The 23,202-nt window shown below is 40.1% G+C and overlaps 1 protein-coding gene across 1 annotated transcript in view; it reads right to left on the bottom strand.

The window, feature by feature from the left end:
• Window positions 1-5,728: 5,728 nt before the first annotated feature.
• The window catches only part of vwa7 (von Willebrand factor A domain containing 7), a 19,813-nt gene continuing 2,339 nt past the window's right edge, over window positions 5,729-23,202 (bottom strand). The window contains 17 exon segments of the mRNA XM_061680820.1: window positions 5,729-6,321; window positions 8,161-8,320; window positions 8,747-8,883; window positions 9,530-9,825; window positions 10,297-10,389; window positions 10,471-10,623; window positions 10,911-11,043; window positions 13,109-13,339; window positions 14,218-14,334; window positions 14,446-14,558; window positions 16,315-16,484; window positions 17,383-17,578; window positions 18,753-18,822; window positions 18,824-18,888; window positions 20,435-20,531; window positions 20,610-20,843; window positions 20,911-21,188. Of these exon segments, the coding sequence (XP_061536804.1) occupies window positions 5,815-6,321; window positions 8,161-8,320; window positions 8,747-8,883; window positions 9,530-9,825; window positions 10,297-10,389; window positions 10,471-10,623; window positions 10,911-11,043; window positions 13,109-13,339; window positions 14,218-14,334; window positions 14,446-14,558; window positions 16,315-16,484; window positions 17,383-17,578; window positions 18,753-18,822; window positions 18,824-18,888; window positions 20,435-20,531; window positions 20,610-20,843; window positions 20,911-21,150 (3,012 nt within the window). The 5' untranslated portion in view covers window positions 21,151-21,188 and the 3' untranslated portion in view covers window positions 5,729-5,814.

Raw genomic sequence — 23,202 nt, 5'->3', positions numbered from 1 at the left:
CCAGATCTGTGCCTTGCCACAATTCTGTCACTGAGCTCTTCAGGCAGTTCATTTGACCTCATGATTTTCATTTACTCTGACATGCACTGTGAGCTGTAAGGTCTTACATAGACAGGTGTGTGGCTTTCCTAATCAAGTCCAATCAGTATAATCAAACACAGCTGGACTCCAATGAAGGTGTAGAACCATCTTAAGGATGATCAGAAGAAATGGACAGCACCTGAGTTAAATATATGAGTGTCACAATTTCAGTTTTTCTTTTTTAATAAATCAGCAAATATTTCAACAATTACATTTTTTTCTGTCAATATGGGGTGCTGTGTGTACATTAATGAGGAAAACAAATGAACTTAAATGATTTTAACAAATGGCTGCAATATAACAAAGAGTGAAAAATTGAATGGGGTCTGAAAACTTTCCGTACCCACTGTAGATACAGTATATTCATGTGTGTGTGTGAGTGCATGCGCTTTAGTATCATGATTAGTGGTTATCATAAGCATTATTCATGGGATGATTGAGCAAACAGTCAATTGTTTTGAATAACTGTTTATTTGACTGAAAACAGCTTAGAGCAAAGACATTTGGCATCGCTTGAGTCAAGGCTTCATGAGCAACACTGGCTTCTTTGAGCTTTGACTGAATAAACAGCTTAAAGCAATGGCATTTGTCATCGCTTGAGTCAACATTGGTGTGAGTTGGATTTAGAAGAGTTGTTGAGACAGATGAATTTAATTAAAGAGGCAAAGGGGAATGATGAAAAAAAACATTTGGAAAAGCATTGAAAGCAGGAAAAGAGCAGTCAAAGACTGAAGTCTTTGATAGTCTAGTCATTGTTACAGCGGCTGAAAGTATTTAACACGTCACCATTTTTCTTACTCAATATGTTTTCAAAGATGTGTGCAATATTATTGCATGTGAACTATTCATGAGGTTTGGAGTTGTATTGGGCTTTCCGCAGGAACTAGAGGGTTCGGCGCCCTCATATTTCCAAAGGTGCTATTGACATGAAAATTTCACCAGATGTTGGGAACAACCCAAGTAATCCTTACATACAAAGAAACTAGAACAAATAAGATCGAAATTAAGTGGTGTGTAATAATGGGAAATGACACAGGCAAAAAATATGGAACACATGAAGAAAGGGCCGTGGAAAAAGGCATGGCAAGCAGAGACAACACCTAAAATCGATCAATAATCAAACAGTAATCTAGCCCCTTGTCAGAACAAATGAATATCAGCTGTTTCATGCCTTAATGATGGCCGACAAAAAGGTCTCAATGCCAAGGTGTGAGTAAAGACACATCTCATGATGGGTAAGAGCAAAGAGCTGTCTCAAGACCATCGCAAAGTAATTGTTGCAAAACATCACAATGGCATTGGTTACAGGTGTATATCTCCGCTTCTGAACGTTCCAGTGAGCACGGTTGGGGCCATAATACGTAAGTGGAGAGCCAATCATACCCCCATAGATTTGTCTCGATCAGGTGCTCCTTGCAGGATTTCTGACAGAGGAGTGCAAATAATAATCAAAAGAGTTGTCCAAGAGCCAAGGACCACCTGTGGAGATCTTCAAAAAGGCATGGAATTAGCAGGTACTGTTTTCACAAGGAAAACAGTGATTAATGCACTCCGCCACTATGGCCTGTATGCACGCTCACCACGTGAGACCCCATTGCTGAAAAAAAAAGCATGTCAAAGGTCGTTTAAAGTTTGCTGAACAACATTTGAAAAAGCCAGCTAAATACTGTAAGAATATAGTCTGGTCGGATGAGAGCAAAATTTAAATGTTTTTGCAATGCCATAATGCACACCACGTTGGGAGGAGAAATGGCACTGCACATCACCCAAAAAACACCATACCAACAGTGAAGTTCGGAGGTGGGAACATGATGGTGTGGGGCTGCTTTTCAGCAAATCGTACTGGTAAACTTCACATTATTGAAGGAAGGATGAATGGGCAAATGTACCGAGACATTCTTGACAGAAATCTGCTGCCATCTACGAGGATGATGAAAATGAAGCAAGGGTGGACATTTCAGCAGGATAATGATCCAAAACATACTGCCAAGGAAACTCTCAATTAGTTTCAAAGAAAAAAAATACAGCTGCTTGAATGGCCCAGCCAATCACCTGACTTGAATCCAATCGAAAATCTATGGAGAAAAAAATGAAACTCAAGATCCATAAAAGAAGCTCACGGAACCTTCAAGATTTGAAGACTGCCTGTGTGGAGGAATGGGCCAAAATCAAACCAGAGCAATACATGCAACTCGTTTCTCCATACAGGAGGCGTCTTGAAGCTGTCATTACAAACAAAGGCTTATGTACAAAGTATTAAATAAATTCCGTTTGGTGTGCTCAATACTTCTTCACTGTGTCATTTCACATTATTACACACAACTTAATTTCTGATCTTATTTGTTCTACTTTCTTTGCATGTATGGATTACATTACATGTTGATCCCAACATCTGGTGAAATTTTCATGTCAATAGCACCTTTGGAACTATAAGGGCGATTTAACCCTCTAGTTCCTGCAGAAAGCCCAATACTGCAAACCTCATGAATAGTTCCCATGTAATAATATTGTACACATCAAACAGTTCACGTTTTTATTGCAGTGCTTCAGGATAGACAATATTTTTTTGTCATCTTATTCTCTGCCAGTATACAAAAATCATTAGATCTGCCAATCCTTGAGCAACCAACATAGAAAAACATGGAGAACGCAAATCCAATCCAGCGACTTGTTGATACTCATTGCAAAACAAATTGATATTGGAAATTGAAGCCTTCTGAATTGAACTGGTAAATCATTATAAAATGGTATGCAAAAACATGCATGGCAGGTTAATTGGCAACTCTAAATTGTCTGTTGGTGTGAATGTGAGTATGAATGGTTGTTTGTTTGTATGTGCCCTGTGATTGGCTGCCGACCAGTTCAGGGTGTACCCCGCCTCTGGCCCGAAGATAGCTGGGTTAGGCTCCAGCACGCCCGCAACCCTAGTGAGGTTAAACAGTAGAGAAAATGGATGAATGGATGGATGGTTTCTTGTAGATTGCAGTGGTGTAGAACTGCTCTGCATCCTAATTTAGAGGTATTTATGATTCTAAAATATCCATTCATGTAGCTAAAAAGGGACACAAAATATTAGCTCTCACCATGATGCAGTGCCCTTCTACACTATTCAAAGACATCCATATACACAGTTAAATTAGTACCTTTCAAAAACATGTGCTCCAGCGCAGTGGAGTTGAAGGATAACAGCAGGTAGAAGAGAGGGCAGGACAGAATAATAATGTAGGTCATGCAGCTGTACAGCTGGATTAACTGCCCACCCATAGCCAGTACCTGACACACATCACAGATTTGAGGTTCAAGGATTTCATTTATTCATCTCTGTAAAGAGGAATTTGTCTTGGACCAAGGCACAGTTGCATACATGAAAACAAGAAATTATACTTCTGTATTACATATTTACCACATCCCATTAGTTTGATTCAATTTGTCAGCCTTTCCATACTTACCTCATATACTCATCCTATTGGTTGTTCATGTTGATTAGCTTCATAGACTGAGGAATATATATTGCATAGTGGTCCGTTGTATCTTCGGCCAGAATTTAATAATTAATACACACAGTTCATTACATTGCTGTGTTTAGCATATTTTTGTTGTCAAGCTGACTAAAGTGCACCACATAAATGCAACATGGGAGTGAGGCAAATAAAGCGACTGTCTGCTGTCTAAGTGTTCTTGGGCAAGACACTGAACCCTAAATTGCTCCCAGTGGGCCTGGCAGCACCTTGCAAGAATGTGTGCGAGCGCGTGAATGTGAGCCTCTGTAAAGCACTTGTGTTGATAAAGCGCTAGATAAGTGCACTCCATTTACCAAATTTAGGAAATACTGTAGTCAATTGCATTATGTTGCATTGCATAGGGACATTTTGTCAAACTGGGCATGGCGCCCTCTCCTGGCACTGTCCAGACTTTTTTTTTCTACAGTTTTGGATCCAATATAACGCAATATCAATATTTGATTCCGATTAGAGGCGCAACAATTAATTGATTAATCGTTTCGAATGAGATCAGACTGAATATCTGTGTTTAATCAAAATAATACATTTGAAAACATCTCCTTTTACTTTGGAAAACAATTATCAACATTTTTGCTTACTACTGTTTTTAGACATACAACTGAATCATAATTTATGTTTTTGAATTTTCAGCACTTTGAATTTTTCTCAATTTGAAATAATGTTATTTTTTAAAAAATTATCCGATTCATTGATTAATCGAAAGAAGAATCAACAGATTAATTGATTATTTAAATAATCGTTAGTTGCAGCTGTACTTCTGATTTATCAATCCTGTACCGTAACAGATGACAATATCATATATCACAAAGTCGACTTGATACTGATGTACAAAAACTGTACCGAAGACGATATCATATATCACAAAGTCGACTTGATACTGATGTACAAAAACTGTACCGAAATCACCATATCAATATTTCGTCCCACTGCTGCTTGGCAGTGAAAGTATGTTTAACTCCCCTTTTTTTTTTTATTGAAGGGCTTGTGCTTTTAATTTAAATTCTGACAAACATGACAAAGCATTTGTGTTTATGTTTGGGTTTCAGTAAGTGGGTAATGATTCACTTGCATCGCACACTCTTTTCAGTGTTGTGATCAATGAAACATTGAACTGTCCTAACAGATGGATGAAGGTACAAGTGGGTCCTTTTTTCAAAGAACTAACTCCTTCATGTTTTTATTCAGAATGTCAGAGTGTCAGGCTTGTATAAGACTGTTGCACAGTGGGCACATTTTCCTCCAGCAGCTAACGCCCCCCTCTTGGGTGTCCTGGCCCATGGTGCTCTCCAAAAGGAAGAGCGGAACACCACACATCACCACAAACAAAAGATATGGCACCAGGAATGCACCTGAATGTTACACATACTCTTTTGTAATTTTTAGAAAGAAGTGACGATTGCCACATTTGGGTACCGCCTCCGTTTTTGTACCACAAGTATGGAAACCTCCACACATTGCCCAAGCCCAAAATGTCCCCGGCAACAGCCAGAAGAAACTCCACCTTGCTTCCCCAGTGTCCTCACTCCTTAAGTGCATCTTGCCCTGGTTTTCTGCCACATTCTTCGCTCCACATTGCCTAAAAGCTTGACGTTAATTCTATCTCCCTTTTGGCCTCACACGTCACACTGGCTGCCCAGGTTTATTTTTTCTTGTCAAATAATGAACAACTGAACAAGCAGTTAATGAGTTCCAAGTAGACATGTCAATTATCTCTAGCACATGCAAGTCATGGCTACATTTCTCCGTACTGTATATAGTACATTAAAACCCACAAAGATAATGCCTTCCATGGAAAGCGTCAGCAATTAATTAAGGCATTGATTCAATTAGAGTGGAACCCACTATTTGAGGGAATAAAGTTTGTCTTTTTTAGTTTTGCCTTACTTAGTAATAGAAATTTCACCTGAAAGCCCAATATTGTTAACTTTTTAGGAGCAGTGTAATTGCAAAGGGAGGAACAATTCCATATTATTTTCTATTTTTATGTTTCATAATGGCCAGGTGTCCCAATACTTTTATACAATACAGTCAAGTGTTGCATTATTAAAGCGGCATAATCATGACCTTTGCGCTACAGGTCAAAGAGCGTACCACAAGAGAGTAATAAAATAATAAATTCAGTTTATTTAGCACATTTTTAATTTCAGCCTTCTTTTTTTCATAATTCCTCCAGCAATATGCTAATGAGGAACAATTTTTGACCTGCGTAACATTAAGAAAGCAGCTCAGAGCACAGCAGAAGCAACATTAAGAAAGAGAAGTCAGTGGGCATCACAGGCCCACCTCCACTATATTCTGTTCTCGTGTCGCTCAGCTGCCTCTGCTGACCAGATGCAAGATGGCAGCGCTTCATGTTTCCAGCAGTGTCCCACACCAGCAGCTCAGCCCGGGCCGAGCAGCAGCTGGACGTGTAGCTCCCCCACAGGGGCTCAGACGAGCCCAGCGCCCACTGGGATACGTTCAAGGGGGGGTCTCCCTCCACTAATGTGGCCTTGTGCTGGACATGCTGATCAAGATGAGCCTCGCCCAGTTTGTCCCCTGCGGGCGGTGGGAGTAAAGTCAAAGTGCCTTGTCCCTTCTGTAGTTGGAGAGCAGCCAGGCCGGAGCGCCCCCTGTCCGATACAACCAGTGATACGGTCCAAGTAGACTCATTGCAAGCAGGAGGACAGAAGGACTGCACTCGGGTGGCTGAGCAGGACGGAGGAGATATGTCGGGGTCCTGAAAGCAGCATGAGTTCCCATATATCAGGAGGTTCTAAACTATATCCCAGGCGCCATTTGCGGCCCACCATCTATTTTACCATTTTAAAATATGATTTGACAAGGCCTGCAACGCTATTTACAAAAAAAATAAATAAATAAAGAGTATGGGTGTCAAAAAAAAGGATGCAGGGCACCCCAAAATCCTTAAAAATCCTAAACTATTTGCTTTATCACCAGAAATCTGTGATGTAGAAGTTTTCCAAAATTACCATACTATTTGACCTATATATAATTGCTTGATGGACTTGATTTTAGAAAATATCAAAGTGGCCCTTGCATCCTGTGTTTTTTCAGTATGCAGCCCTCAGAGGTAAAAGTTTGGACAGCTTCGCAACTCGGGCTGTCACTATCAAATCTTTTTAGAATTGATAAACTTATGGATATTCTATCGAGTACCATAATTTCTCGTATATAATGTGCACCCATGTATAATACACACCCCCAAAGTTGACCTAAAAATTCTGGAAAACACTTCTACCTATGTATAATGCATTTTTACAATGCATGATTTTGCTTCTACCCATATGATCAAAACATGAAGTATTATTTATATTTTGTTAGTTTTTTTCAAGGAATTATTCTGAAGTTAAGCACTTTATTTGAACATGTAATCCTTTTTTAATTTACTTGCTCTTATTTTGAAATTCACAGCCCTATTTTATTTAGGAAATTAGAAAACACACAGTTGTGCTCATATATTTGATTACCCAGGCAGAATTTGTCAGATGGGTACAATTCTTAAAAGAAAACATGAAGGACCAGGCGAAACACATTTAATTTTATTTTAATGGGATTCAAATTAAACGGTCAAGCATTTAAGAAAAGCATTACCATTAAACACAACATAACCATAAAGAAATTAATGATGGTTGTTGTTCAGTCATCAGTCATATTAAAAAAAATATATAAAAATTCACAAATTCTGCCAGGGTATGTAAACTTATGAGCATAACTGTACATATATGCAGTCATACGTACCCCTGTTATATTGAAATGAAAGTGTAGGCGACACCTTTTATATAACCACTAGGTGGCGGTGGCATTTTGGAATGAAAGGTTACAGCTTTTTCATAACCACTAGGTGGCAGCATACATTTATAAAATGTGAAAGTGATTTCCATTTGCCCCTATACCTATGTATAATGCGCACTAGTGACTTTTGAAATTTTTTGGGGTGGGGCGTGGGGGATGCGCATTATAAACGAGAAATTACGGTAATTGCAGCCCCCCCACCCCCGATTCCCCTTTTTATTTTTTGTTTTAATACTACTAACATGCATTTTATTCTCATTTATGAGGGAAGGACTTCTATCCTTAAACTGCACATGTTGGTACTGTGTGTAAACTGTGCAGGATTTGTGAAAACAAAATCAGCCTTTGCTAAACGGTTGGCATTCACGGTTAGCATTAGCGCTTGTGATTACCATTTTAGGTTAAAAACGCTAACTACCATTCAGCTCACTCATACATCATCATCTAATAGTGTCTTCACTTACAGACGCTCCTCTGTCCTTTTTGGCAATATTTTTCACTTGTCCAACAGTGCGTCTGTCTACCACAAAGGTACGTGCAGTAAACACGGTGCAGTAAACACGGACGCAAATTGGGTCCAGGCGGCGCAAATATGTTTTTATTAATATCTGTTATTCCCTCGATGCAGAAATGTTTGCGTCGGCCAATTTTTCTCGTCAACTTAGCAGAGTTAGCCAATTTCTTTTCACAGCCCTATTGCAACACATCATCTTCATACACGAGATAAAGGCTTAACGATCCAACACGATGAGACGATACTCACAGGTGGGACCACTGTCAGGTAGGCCACCGCGTAGTTTATGTCTGCAGGGTCCAGAGCGTGCACTGACAACGTCAGGGTGACTGTCGCTCCAGCCTGAGCTGAGGTAGGCGTGTGAAGGCCCACCTGACTGTGGAAAAGTTTGTGGGCGGCAACGTGGAACCTGATGGGAAGAATGACAAACTGCTTTGAATTCAGGTATTATAGATCCATCCATTTATTTTCTATAGTTCTGGTGAACTGGAGTCTATCCCAGCTGACTTTGGGTGAGAGGAGGGGTACACCGTGGAGTGGTTTCCAGCTAACAGAGGTGGGTAGTAACATTTACTCCATTACATTTAATTAAGTAACATTTTGGATAAATTGTACTTGTCAGAGTAGTTTGAATGCACCACACTTTTTACTTTGACTTGAGTATTTGTGAGGAGGAATTGATACTTTTACTCCGTTATAATGATTGACATGCTCTTAATGTTTTCTAGTTTTTATTATAGTAATATAGAAAATGGTGTAACGGAAAGTAGGCTTGGACTTTACGCCTATACCGCCAACTTTTTCATGGGCTGCCCTTCCAACTCGAGTGGTCTACCTTTGAGTTCCTCTCGCATGGAGATATCCAGAATCATCCTCAGCTGTCAGACTGAAGACTCTGTCCGGGCCATGGTTCAGGATGTTGAAGTCCACCGTGGTGCTGTGGCCAGGTACCAGAGGAGGGGCGGACAGAACCTGAAAACAAAGACACAGCATAACAAAACTTAATAAATTGCATGTGTGACTTACAACTTAGTCATACTAGATTGTCTCGAACAGGGGTGGGCAAGTGTGGCCAGTGGGCCACATACAGCCCACTCCATCCTGTATTCCAGCCCACCAAACACTTATGTTATCAATTGTCCTGTAATTGTTGTTGCATTATTTATTGTAGCTTATTTTTTTCATTAAAAAAAATGGTTAGTTAAGATGCATTTATTCCTTTTTTAATTATTTTTCTATCAACAAACAATTGGTTAATTTTATTAACTTTGTTGTAAGTAATAGGATGACTAATATTGGTAAAATAAACAATTTTACATATATATTTGAGTTAAACAAAATATTGTATTAAATAATTCATTAATATAATTACATTATTTATTAACAAAAATTGGGCTGGATTATTTTATTGAAATAAACAATTTTACATATATTGTGCATTTGATAATATGCATGTGCAGTATTATGTTCATGTTAATTAATTTAAATTACATTAATTACACATAATACAATTATCAAAATAAACTACATGTACTTTAACTTATTTCTTTTGCCTTATCATAGATAAGGCAAAAGACCCATCCCTGGTCTACATGTGGCATTATGTCTCCTTGCTTACCTGGATCTGAACATGAGTAGGCTGCACCATTTCTGTGGCGACCCTCTCCAGCTTGTTCCCTCCACCATCTCTGCCCGTGAGGCGGACGCAGAAGGGGGCTCTGGGAATGGAGTCCACCCAGCCAATTAGATCCTCCGTGGTGTAGCTTGACGATGCAGAGAAGGAAGAGGAGGAGTTGAGCAACACCTTTTTGAGGCTCTCCCCTTCTGCTCCCAGCAGCATCACGTGACTGAAAGAGACCTTTTCGTCATGAGGAGACAGGCCAGTCACAGCCAACACCAGGAAGGCAGGGACACCTAAGGGATGACATACATAGGAGCTCATATGGCAAGCCTTTTGAGCATTTATTCCATATCCTTGATATCCAGTTTAAGGTCCATGTACTAGTATGCTCACTAGTAGGACAACACATGTTACTGTCATGTGAGGCAAAATGTGCACTAGTTGACGTGCACTACGAGTACTAATAGTGAAGCGCTAGATGTTAACTCGTAGAATTATATACTGTAACTAACTAGTAGTACTAGTAGTGCACATGTCAACTCGTGCCCACAGGGCCACATGGCGCAAACCATTTGAACATACATTTACTATCCAACTGGTGTGCAGAATTGTTTTATTAGTGAGAACAAAGAGCATACTAGTTCATGGACCTATACCATGGATATATGTTGAATAATTCCTCAAATGGCTTTCCATAAACTCCCCACCAATTGAGAGTGCTACTAGTAATTAAAAATCATTCATCATTAAAAAAAATTCCTCACCTGCCACAGGGCTGCCCTCTATTCTGGCCAATCCAGGGTGAGTCTCATTGGTTACAGTAGCAAAATAGTACAGGAAATCCACACTGCTATCAGCTGAGGGGATTAAAACAAACAGTCATCCTTTGCCATAGTTTTAACGGATGTTCTTGTTATTTTTATCAGTAAATGTAGTACCTATTATGTTGAATGCAACATGTCCATCAGCCGTGGCTTGCAAGTTCCACTGGCCCGGCTGAATAGGAGGCAGAAGGCGAAGACGGTACAGACCATTGAAGGGCTCTAGTGAGGCCAGAGAGCCTTGCTCACTCAGAAGAGACTGAGTTTGGCCTGGGGAAAAAAGATGCAAAACTTCCAAGGATTGTCTATAGCAGTGGTTCTCAAACTTTTACACCACTTACCACCTAAAAAATACTTAACTCTCCAAGAACCAACATTAATGGCCAGCATTAAAATATAATAGCATAGTAGGCCTTAAAGATGAAATGAAAATACATGTATTGAACTGTACTCTTTCGTGTAGCACTAGAGAGAGAGAGAGCGTACTAAGACCACACTTTGAAAATCACTGGATCGAGTTTACATGGCATTGTATGTAATGTTTCTCCTTTGGGTACCTGAAGGATCAATAAGGATGCACTGGCTCAGAAGACCAGTGATGTGTACGGTGACGTCTTTGACAGAGGTATCCACCCTGAAGGAGTGCGAGGACATCTGTTCCTGGTCTGTCTCGACATGGAGGAGAGTCACCTGGTGAGGAGGAAACAATTCAACTTACTTGAAAGGGGACATACAGTTTTGTGGAAATTTGTTAGTACATCGGTTTGTTGGCTAGCAGGAACCTTCTGGTTCATGGAGGTGACAAGAGATGACAAGAGATGACAAGACCGTACAATGTTTGATTCTAGAGCAGAGGGAATCGGATACTTGGGGACTCAGATAAATAAAAAGAGAAGAAAAACTCAAAACGAAAGTGGCTGTGCTGAGCTGATCCATCAGAATAAAACCAAGGAGGCTACTTCCTGGTTAACAAACGATGACTTTTGGAAAGAGGCAGGGTGAACCCTGGACAGGTGGGTGCCATGATTGGGTATAAAAGGAGCTTCCCTGAATTGCTCAGTCATTCACAAGCCAAGATGGGGCGAGGTTCACCTCTTTGTGAACGAGTGCGTGAGAAAATAGTCGAACAGTTCAAGGTCAATGTTCCCTGACGTACAATTGCAAGGAATTTAGGGATTTCATCATCTACGTTCCATAATATCATCAAAAGGTTCAGATAATCTGGAGAAATCACTGCATGTAAGCGGCAAGGCCGAAAACCAAGATTGAATGCCCGTGACCTTCGATCCCTCAGGCGACACTGCATCAAAAACCGACATCAATGTGTAAAGGATATCACCACATGGGCTCAGGAACACTTCAGAAAACCGATGTCAGTAAATACAATTCGGCGCTACATCCGTAAAACTTGAAACTCTACTTTACAAAGCAAAAGCCATTTATCAACAACACCCAGAAACGCCGCCGGCTTCTCTGGGCCCGAGCTCATTTAAGATGGACTGATGCAAAGTGGAAAAGTGTTCTGTGGTCCGACGAGTCCACATTTCAAATTGGTTTTGGAAATTGTGGGCGTCGTGTCCTCCGGGACCAAAGAGGAAAAGAACTATCCGGACTGTTACGGACGCAAAGTTCAAAAGCCATCATCTGTGATAGTATGGTGGGAACAGCATTTGCTTTCTCTACATGTGCGGCAATACACTTGAACTTGATCACAACAACAGGTTGCTACGGTGCTAACATAGTAGCAAGGAGTAAGAGTGAATGTTGCTTAAGGTCATTCATTGACACACCAATTGAAGTTCACTGTAAAACTAAACACATAAAGTAATTTCACCTATTGAATGTTCAAATACATCAGACTTCTTTTCTTTCACAAAAATCGCTAGCTCAAAGCTAACACACTGCACACAGTGAATGAAAAACACCATTGACGAGCTAACGAAAATTTGCACTGAACTTGCGGCACGTCAATCTCTCAAATTAATGACTATTGGTACACAAGTGCTGTATAAACATATACAAACAGACAATATAACAATAGTCTCTTGCATATATTCTTCAAATCGAGTTATATTAACAATATTCGATGGTGACTTCTACTTTCTTTGTTACTGAAAGTGTGTATCTCATTGCGTGCACCACACTGTGGTCAAAACGTGAACAGCAGGAACAGTGATGGCAACAAGGCACACACAACGAGACATCTAAGCACCTCGAGCCTCACTACACGATTCCTATCCGCCACAATATTGTCAATAAAACTAAACCCCAGTTGCATCAAGAAGTTCAAGTGTATTGCCGCACATGTAGAGAAAGCAAATGCTGTTCCCACCATACACTGACTTTACACAACCCATTGGTTAATAATGAATGGATCCAGTTTTTCTCATACCTACTGTTGCTGACTATATTGTTCCCTATTTGAGTAATATTACTTGATCAAGCCTTTTCTAACATTCCATACTACACAAAAAGTAGGTACGATTCTTGCTGATATCGGATTGGACCAATATAGGTATGGGCCAAAACTCAAGGCTGCAATATTGGTATCGGATCGGAAGTGAAAAAGGTGGATCGGGACATCCCGACCTGAAAAACATTCAAACTTAAGACAGGAAGGCCAGAGCCTAAATTCAAACCCTGAACCCCAAAACTGTACAGTAGACATGCAAAGCATTCATTACCGTGCTGGCCAAATCTTAATTCGAAAGATTTGTTGTCCAAATGTGAAGTTCATAGGACTTCTCCTGACTACCTTGTCTGCTGCTGTGTTGTCCTCCACTATAGAGGAGACACTGTGAATGTCAGAGTTGCTGGTGAATATCGTCAGTCCTCCAGAAAAGGACGACAGCGAAGAGTAGAGGGAGAAGCGATCAGGGGGCAAAGGTTCTCTGCTCCTCTTCCCTCTCCTTGTTCTCCTCCTCTCCCTCCTCCTTGCTGTGCTTTCTGTGGTGTAGTTGGGGTCCTCCGTCAGGAGAAATGTCACCTGGAAGAATATCAGTTTGAGTGGCACTGACATTATCATCATTAGCAGTAGTAGTAGTATCATTATTTAACCCCTTAAATCAAATCAATTCAAGCTTTATTTGTATAGCACCTTTCATATCCTTTATATCCTTTTTACTCCACAACAATGCAACACAAAGTGCTACACACACAAAAACAAAAATAAAACAAACCACAGCAAAAAGACCTCCCCCTCCTACCCTCACACAAAGACACTGTTTTCTGTTACTACCCTTTCAGCTTCTTCATGGCAATTTTTGATTCATGTGATTTGTCTAATATAAGCATCTTTTCAATGAATAAAACATATTTAATTAACATCAGCTTTTGTCATTTGTGTCCATTTATTATTTTAACTCTTCAAATTGCAGTTTGCTTGCACTATTGTCAGATCCAACCTCAAAAATAGTTTTTTTTTAAAAAATTTATGTATATATTCTCAGTACCACCTTTTTTTCTTATGCTGTATTGCTAAACCAGTACAGTGCTACAGTCTTTCTACAGCCAGTAGAGAGAGCGCCTACTTTTTAAAACAAAATTACATTGTTCATTTGCTCCATTGAAGTGCGGTAATTAAGCCACTCATGGTAGGTTTCAAGGGCTCGCGCTCGTGGTACGTGAAAGAATCACAGCCTAAATACAGTTAAAATGTATTGAAGTTCAATAAATTTGCATTTAATCTTAAATACAGTTTATTTAAAAAATATATTTTGGTACAACTTTTATTATTTTTATGTGCAACACCTATTAATTGCATCATTATTTAAATTGTTGTTTTATTTTTAAATATTTTTTCAAAGAAAGCGAGCTGGACACAAATGTCCAGCATAAGTCGAGAGGGTTAAGTAACAGTCTTACTTTGCTCTGTTTAGCAAGTGCGAGGGCCTTCACCACATCAAACATGTGGGCGTCCTTGGGGGAGGCATCGGTGAACACAAAGATCTCAGACAGTGGTGGGCTGTGAGTGAGGGCCAGCTGGAAACACGCAACAGTTAGTACATACACACACACACACACACACACACACACGCACACACACACACGCACACACACACACACACACACACACACACACACACACACTACCTGAATGGCTGTCAAGCACATCTCTGGTTCATCTCCTCCTCCCAGTGCCATCAGGTTCTCCATGTGCTCCATAAACCGGTGCGGGTCATCGGTCTCATACACTGGACCGACTCCTGCACACAACAGTGGAAATGAATCTGTTCATTTAAGGTCCCATATTTTGGCTATTAGACCTCCAAAGAGTGACTCGCTAGCATTGACTTGCAGGTAGTATAAAAGGGTCAATTTCATTTACATTTTTAATTTGTTTAAATTGTTTTGCCATACTAGTGCCCGGAAAATTTATTAATGAATTCAATTAAAATGCATTCCACAAAAAAAGTTGAATAAAAGTTGTACCTAAATGACTATTTAAAGACAAAATGTTCTTAAACGTAAATACAACTGAATTGTACTTTGGCAGTGTTCTTTCGTGTACCAACACCACACTTAGAGAATTATTGATCTATATTGTAGATTTTACAGTATGTATCTGGACTGGTCGCCAGCCAATCGCAGCGCACATATAGGCAAACAACCATTCACACTCAATTTCACACCTAAGAACAATTTAGAGTCTTCAAGTAATCTAACTTGCATGTCTTTGCAAAGTTGGAGAAAGCCACAGTACCCGCAAAAAAAAAACACGCAAGCATGGGGAGAACATGCAGACTCAGAGATTCTAACCCTGAACCTTAGAACTGTGAGGCAGAAGTTAACCACGACTCTACTGTGTTGCCCGCTTTGTAATTTAACATGCACAACTTTAGGGCAGCTATTCTGCTAATTACAGTTGTAAATGTATGCACACAGGTAATACACAGACCATTTGCTATGGAGTCCACCTACATGCTTGTCACTACAGTGTACAGTCCAAATTTTCTCACATCACAAACTGGCCCTGGCACGTATTTCATTGGAAGACTTGATTGCCAGTTGTTTGCCTCAACATTTCCTCGTAGTTGATAACAAAGAACGGCTAATTACAGCCATAACTCTGTCGACTGTTTTCAAGTTGGATAGTTGCAGTCACTCTTTAGTTGCCTGGCAGCCTGCAGAGCTTTTGGTGCTTTCATTCTCACAGTGTTTATCTTGAGATTTCTCATAGTTTCCATGCTTCAGTTTTAGTCAAGCATTGTTAGCTCTGGCCATGAATATGTGTAAAATCTAAACTGTGAGTCCTTTATTGCATTGGTTTTCAACTGTTGTCACCTTGGGACTCACATTTTTATTTTGTCGCTAAGTCTTGACCCACTTTTACATATGTTAGGAACAATAAATAACATATTGTTACAAAAACATAGCCTTTCGAACTCTATGAATATCATATTTCCAAACCTAACTACTCATGTTAAAAGTTAACTACTCAAGTTTAAAGTGCCTTTCAGAGCACCTTAATGAGAAACTGAGGATGAAAATAACTGCATGTACAAAAAAAAATTATATCTTGGCAATGATCTCTTCTTTTTAGGAAAGTACAACACCGATACCTTGTCTGTTTTGGAGAAAATGAAGGCTGCAGACCAAAGCAAATGTAACAGTTTTAACAGTCTGAATTATTATGCTATGAATTTTTACTACTTGTCTGCACCCAAAATGGCTCCATGGCCCACTTTTGGGTTGAGAAACACTGTTTTGTTGGCACCTGATTGAGAATGTGTTTGAACAACAAAATAGATGTAACAGTCAGTGTCAGATACTCTGTGGTTGCAAATTGAAAATATTCTGACACTAAAAGTTTGAAGAAGGTTGTGTGAAATTTGTAACAGAGTTCTGAGAAGATGTGCGAAGTTACTGATAGTCAGTCTTTGTGGTTGTGTAAGTTGCAAAAACACTTTGAGATATTATGGGTCAATTCTCCCAGCAATATTTTTGTGTGTGTACACTCACCAGGGTCATGGAAGGGTACCAGCAAGAAGCTTCCGGGTTGGTCAGGGAGGTCAGCTCGGTTCCGGATGATGGAGTGAGCCCGCAGTCGGGCTGCCGTGATTTCCTCAAACATGCTACCTGTGGTGTCCATGACGAACACCAAAGCAGGTGCCTGCTTCACGCTGAAAAGTCTGTGAAGGCAGTTGACACATTTTCAAACTTCTGCGCACACAAAACATTTTCTCTTCTTTATTTAACTTACTCTTACTGAGAAGTAGAAACAAATTGTACATGTCGCAGGTTTTTGTTAAAGAGATAGCATTGAGCGGCACGGTGGACGACTGGTTAGAGCGTCAGCCTCACAGTTCTGAGGACCCGGGTTCAATCCCCGGCCCCGCCTGTGTGGAGTTTGCATGTTCTCCCCGTGCCTGCGTGGGTTTTCTCCGGGCACTCCGGTTTCCTCCCACATCCCAAAAACATGCATTAATTGGATATTCTAAATTGCCCGTTGGTGTGACTGTGAGTGCGAATGTTTGTTTGTGCCCTGCGATTGGCTGGCAACCAGTTCAGGGCGTACCCCGCCTCCTGCCTGATGACAGCTGGGATAGGCTCCAGCACGGCCCCGACCCCAGTGAGGAGAAGCGGCTCAGAAAATGGATGGATGGAGATAGGATTGAATCCTAAATTACGTAATGATAACAACTGAGGGCGGCACGGTGAGCGACCGGTTCGCATGTCTGCCTCACAGTTCTGAGGACACAGGTTCATATCCGGCCTCACCTGCGTGGAGTTTGCATGTTTTTACCATGCCTGCGTGGGTTTTCTCCGGGTACTCTGGTTTCCTCCCACATTCCGAAAACATGCATAGTAGGTTAATTGAAGACTCTAAATTGCCCGTAGGTGAGAATGTGAGTGTGAATGGTTGTTTGTTTGTATGTGCCCTGCGGTTGGCTGGCAACCAGTTCAAGGTGTACCCCGCCTCTCGCCCGAAGATAGCTGGGATAGGCTCCAGCACTACTGCGACCCTAGTGAGGATAAGTGGTTCAGAAAATGGATGGATGCATGGTTGTCTGTAAGGACAAAAGGCACCTGAAGAAGGTCTTGTGCCCCACTGTGTCCCTGAGGTCTCTCAGTACACTCAGCGTTGCTTCAGAGGCCAGCGTGGCCGCTTCCACATGGAGGAAATGATGAGGGGAGAAGAGAGGTGATGTACTGTCTTTGTTGATGCCCCCTTTGGCCGCCATAGAGCGGCTGCTGTCCAGCATACCTCCATGACTGCATTTGCCTAACCAACAAAAGGTACATGTTGTATGTCCAAAAAAGATCATTTTTTAAACCTCTACTAATCACAACTAGGGGGTACCAGGTCAGCTTAGTGGTTAACATGTCTGTCTTATAGTTCTGAAATCCTGGGTTCAAATCACGGCTCAGGCCTTCCTCTGCACAGTGAATGTTCTCGCTGTGTCTGGGTGGGTTTTCTCAGGGTATTGCGGCTTCCTCCCACATTCCAAAAATATGCCTCTTATGTAAATTGAAGACTCTAAATCAGTGGTGTCAAACTCATTTTTGTCGCGCTCCACATTGTTGGTACGGTTTCCCTCAGCAGTGCCATTACTGTGTGCTGTACTCATCTATTATTTGTACTGATTATATGTGGACCCCAGGAAGATTAGCAAAACTGCTACGGCACAAGCTAAAGGGGATGTCGGCAGCAGCTGCTGCTTGAGACAGTCATTAATTTTGTCACCCAAAATACTTTGCCTACAACACCAAAAATTGTCAAAATCCAAAGTAATTTAGCATATCATTGTCAGCACTAGCTGAAATTGCAGTCATAAAGTGACTTTGAGTTCGTAACTATGACAATTGCCGCCAGCGAACTAAGGTCGCTGGCTTTAAGCAACAAACAATGGCGGCGTGCGCTTGAGCCATCTCATTTTCCGGGTCACAGAGAGCAAGCGCATCGTCAGATTTACTTCAAACGTCACAGAAAACAAGAATAATAATATTGACTCACATCAATATAGTTTTCTATTGTGTCCGAATCTTACAAAAATTTTCGAAGCCGAAAACACTTTTTGCAGTCAGATTTGACAGATTATTTTTAACTGTCCATCAAAACTGAGAATGTCTATATTTCTTTATTTTACCTTTAATTTTATTTCTATTTATTTTCTTTATTTTTATTATTTTTTATTTTTCTTTGTTTGAATTCAGCTTTTATTTATGATTGTGTGCCCAATGTTGTGGCCAGTGAGTATGTTGCAATTTGAGTCATTAATGACCTTTTGCTCTTATTATTGTTTCATGTTTTTAAATGCTATCTTACAATAGGTTAAGTTTTAGTATTGCTAATAGACACGCATTGGTGTTGCTCAGCTGTTTATAAGAGGCAGAAATACATGTTTTACTACTTTTTGGGTACTAACAAATATGCAGTGTTAGTTTTACTTGCATACCTTCAGGTTTTGGAGGGAAAGTGCTGAAGTAGCCGGTTGTGAGCAGTTGGGAAGTCCGCCTGTGTGCTTGTCAGTCTTGGGAGGAGGTTGTTTCGACAGGTGGCGCTAAAGCACTCCATACAAGTAGGGGTGTCACCTGTGGAGAGGTCAAATAGTGAATAAAGATTGGCACACTGACAAAGAGTGAATAAAGATTGGCACACTGAAGGGAATGTTTTCCATCATCATCTTAGCCCTCAGTCACTCTTCATGATGCACACAGCTCTACTTATTGCATTCAGTTCTCTCAGGGTCATTGAATGTACAAAAAAATGATCTAACTATACAAATTATAATTTTTATTATGAGAGCTATTATTTATAGAAAGAGAAAATTAGCTGGTAAATAGATACATTTAAATTGTACTTAAAAATACACAGTTGATCCAAAAATACATACACAGGCACGTACACAGGCATTTACATGGACATTTTGGGGGGGCAGGTGTTGAAGTATAAAAAAGGGCACCTTTTGCCAAAATTATTCGTACTTTTAAGGGAAAAAAACTAGCATATATTGATCTTATGTTTATTTCTGTTAACACAATCAACACAGACAAACACATATTAACAAAGGAGGTGAAGAGAAGCTATAGTCGATATTAAAAAGTCTACACATCCCTGTTTAAACAGCAGCTTTTTGTGGGACTCTTTTTTTTATTCACAATGAGTTAAAAAAAATTGAGAGGGGAAGTAAAAATAAACAACTTCGATAATGTGGTCGCACAAGTGCACGCACCCTCTTATCATGGGGACGTGGCAATGTTCAGAATTAAGCAATCACGTTCAAACTCGTAAAATGGGAGTCAGCACACACCTGACCACATTTAAAGTGCCTCTGATTAACCCCAAATAAATTGTACAATTCTCCACGGACTCAAATAAATTACTCTCAAATATCCAAAAACTTTGGGTGGAATTGATGACAAAGAGCGTAGTTAAAAAAAAAAAAAAGACTTTTTTAATAACTTTTTTTCATCCAGGTCATAAGGGCAGGTGCCTGAGCACCATTTAGGGTCTATGTGTGCACGTGGCTGTGCACATACATATTACGCATTCATGTTATCTTCTTTGAACTATGTACAAGTACGGAATGATCTCGTCTGACCAGCTTAATTATTCCTTAGTGAAAGAAAAACATTGTTTAAGGGGTGTTGCAAAGTTAACCAAATTTTCCCAGCAAGAGAAAAATAGTTCAATTCTACGCTATTATTTTATCCATTTTGTAAATGTTCATAGTGACTTTATGTCCATCGACCCCTTTAGCGTCGAGCTTTCTTGTGTTAGCCATTTCCTGTTAAGGGCAACAAGAGGTTGACTAATTGTTTGTCTCCCTTGGACTAGTTCTGAGGGATCTATCCAAAAAGTGGAGACATTTTTATGTGGAGATATTTGACATTTAAAGATGTATCGTAATGCCTTTTGTGTATTGCTTTCCAGTAGTCATTAATGACATTTTGCGTGCGTTTAACTTTGTTCGCCTCTTCTAAATGCTTTTCTGCTGACGATCCATGACCCTTGAGCTCGTTAAGCAAGCGTTTAAGTCATCCTTCGCTTGAATGCATTCCAGAAAGACCAAACATGAGGCGTTGAACCACTTTAAAGATAATGGTGTATATATTGTATAATGAAGGTCTGCATTACCTTCAGCTACAGGGACGGCCGGCTCGTCTGGCTGTAAAAGGTGGTGGTAAATGGAGCGCTGACCCATCTCCACCCAGTTACTGTGACTGTAGAAGTCCTGGTGTTTAAAAAAAAAAGACCAAAAAAAAAACAAAAACATCTCTATCTTTTCAATCGTTCAATCGATGTTGTGTACCTGCAGGGAGTGAAATAGCCGGCCCAAGCTTTGAAGAGCACTTTGATGCTCATTGGCCCGCACTGACAGCAGAGTGTGAGCCCAGAACCTCCGCAGCATTGCCGCAGCGCTGTCAACACGCTCGGAATCAAAGTGGTATACGGGGTCGGACCTAGTGGTGCTCAGGAAGTCCATTTCTGCATTGGAGTGAACCACCTCGCCCACGGCCCTCCAGAAGCCTCGCCCTAGTCTGGTCTACAAATATAAAACCCAATGTGAAAGTATTTCTTCCATCATAATTACCATAAATGTTACAGCGCACCTTTTCCTCAGCATGGTACCCCTGGTGTTGTTGCAGAGTGTCAAGGGTGACATTGAGGATGGCTTGCTCAGTGATGTACTGGTGCGTGTACGAGTCCCAGGACAGCGTCAACACCCGTGACCAGAAGTTGGGGAGGAAGCACGTGCACGGTGACGCCAAGAGGAGAAGGTAAGCAAACATAAACCAGTGTACACTCCTCTTATTATGTTTCCGATTTCTTCTTTTTCTTCTTTGTGACATGACCGTTTATATGAAGGGGTTGCTATGTCACATCCTACCTGCAAGAAAATCATAATAAGGTTATAATACATTAGTATTCATTTGAATAACCGTTAGATGAGGACAGCTATTCCTGTGTCTTGGCTGTATATTATGCTCCCTCTGGGTTAATCACAAATAAAGAAAGACATACATAAATATAGTAAATAAAGTATCTAATGGTTTTACTTAAAAATAATATACAGCGCCTGAAATAAGTATTTAACACGTCACCATTTTTCTCTCTAAATATATTTCCAAAGGTGCAATTGACATGCAAATTTCACCAGATGTTGGGAACAACCCAAGTAATCTATACATACAGATTATATCAGAAATTAAGTTATGTGTAATAATGTGAAATGACACGGGGGGGAAGTATTGAACACGCCAAGTGGCATTTATTTAATACTTTGTACAAAAGCCTTTGTTTGCAATGACAGGTTCAAGATGCCTTCTGTATGGAGAAACTAGTCGCATGCATTCCTCTGGTGTGATGTTGGCCCATTCTTCCACACAAGCAGTCTTCAAATCTTGAAGGTTCCGTGGGCTTCTTTTATTGACCTTGAATTTCATTTTTTTCCATAGATTTTCGATTGGATTCAATTCAGGTGATTGGCTGGGCCATTCTAGCATCTTTTTTTTTCTTCTTTGAAACCAATGAAGAGTTTCCTTGGCAGTATGTTTTGGATCAGTATCCTGCTGAAATGTCTACCCTCGTTTCATTTTCATCATTCTCGTAGATGGCAGCAAATTTTTGTCAAGAATGTCTTGGTACATTTGCCCATTCATCCTTCCTTCAATAATGTTAAGTTTACCAATACCATTTTTGCACCTCCCTTTCTTCATGTGTTCAATACTTTTTCCCTGTGTCATTGCACATAATTACACACAACTTAACTTCCGATTTTATTTGTTCTACTTTCTACGGCTCTGTTTTAAAATAAACTAAAATGAATTAATATAAAATAATTTACATCAAAAAAGAAGAATTGTTCTTTTGTGATGAATGAAGAAATAAACGTTTGTCCTGTATTAATCTGAGTGGCTATTAGACACAGTTAAGACTATGAACTTTTCATATTAAGGAAACATCAAGTTACATGTTTGAAATTATTAATTTTAAAAATGCAACTACTGTACATTACATACATTAACAAATTGTTGTAATAGTCTTTCTTTTGCTCAAGGCTCCCTCTACAGATGTTGAGTGGAATGCACTATAAGAATGTTTACGGTGCAAAACAATATAACAAATTGTAAAATACTTTTGCATTTCAGAACACAAATCAACAAAAGTCAAAACAAATTTACATTTTAGAAAAACAATTAACAAACGCTGAAGTAATTTTATATTTCAGAAAACAAATTAACAAAAGTTTAAATAAATGTATATTTCAGAAAACAAATTAACAAGACACGAAGCAAATTAACAAGAGTCAAAACAAATTATAAGTGACACAAACCGGAAAGGGAATGTACGATATAAAAGATTGACGTGTTATTAAGAATCCCACGCTCTTTCTTGACAAGACGTGCCCCGCTTCAACGTGATTGGCTCCTGCATCGCGGAAGGGAAGGCTACGCAGATATAACGAGGTGACCATCCCAAATATGTATCGCATTTGCACCAAATAAAAAAAAATTTTTAAAAACATTTTATGGTTAGGTGTAGGACTAGGGTTGGCGTTAAAGCAGTATAGAAGAGGTTAAAATTGGGATTATGGCGGGTTAGGGTTTAGGCAGCCTCACACCGAGCGACGCCGCTGAACCCGACTGATCCACGGCGCAGTGTGCGTGGTTTGGCAACTGTTTCCATGACTGTGCGATCGGTCGGCCACTGATTTTGCAGTGATTAAAAACTTGAATTGCCATTGCACGGTGTCTTAACGTCACAGTTTGCATTCAATCAAAAGGCACAGAAGCTTTCCCTCACGGTGAAAATACATTTCCGGGTTTGTGAGCCGTACTGCCGCGTCGCCTCGGCTCAAGCCATATACAGTAAGTGTGGCGGCGTTAATGTTTCCCGCTAAC

Source organism: Phycodurus eques, chromosome 7 (assembly GCF_024500275.1).
Source record: "Phycodurus eques isolate BA_2022a chromosome 7, UOR_Pequ_1.1, whole genome shotgun sequence".
NCBI classification, from domain to species: domain Eukaryota; kingdom Metazoa; phylum Chordata; class Actinopteri; order Syngnathiformes; family Syngnathidae; genus Phycodurus; species Phycodurus eques.
This window is presented reverse-complemented; position numbering and strand designations above follow the sequence as displayed.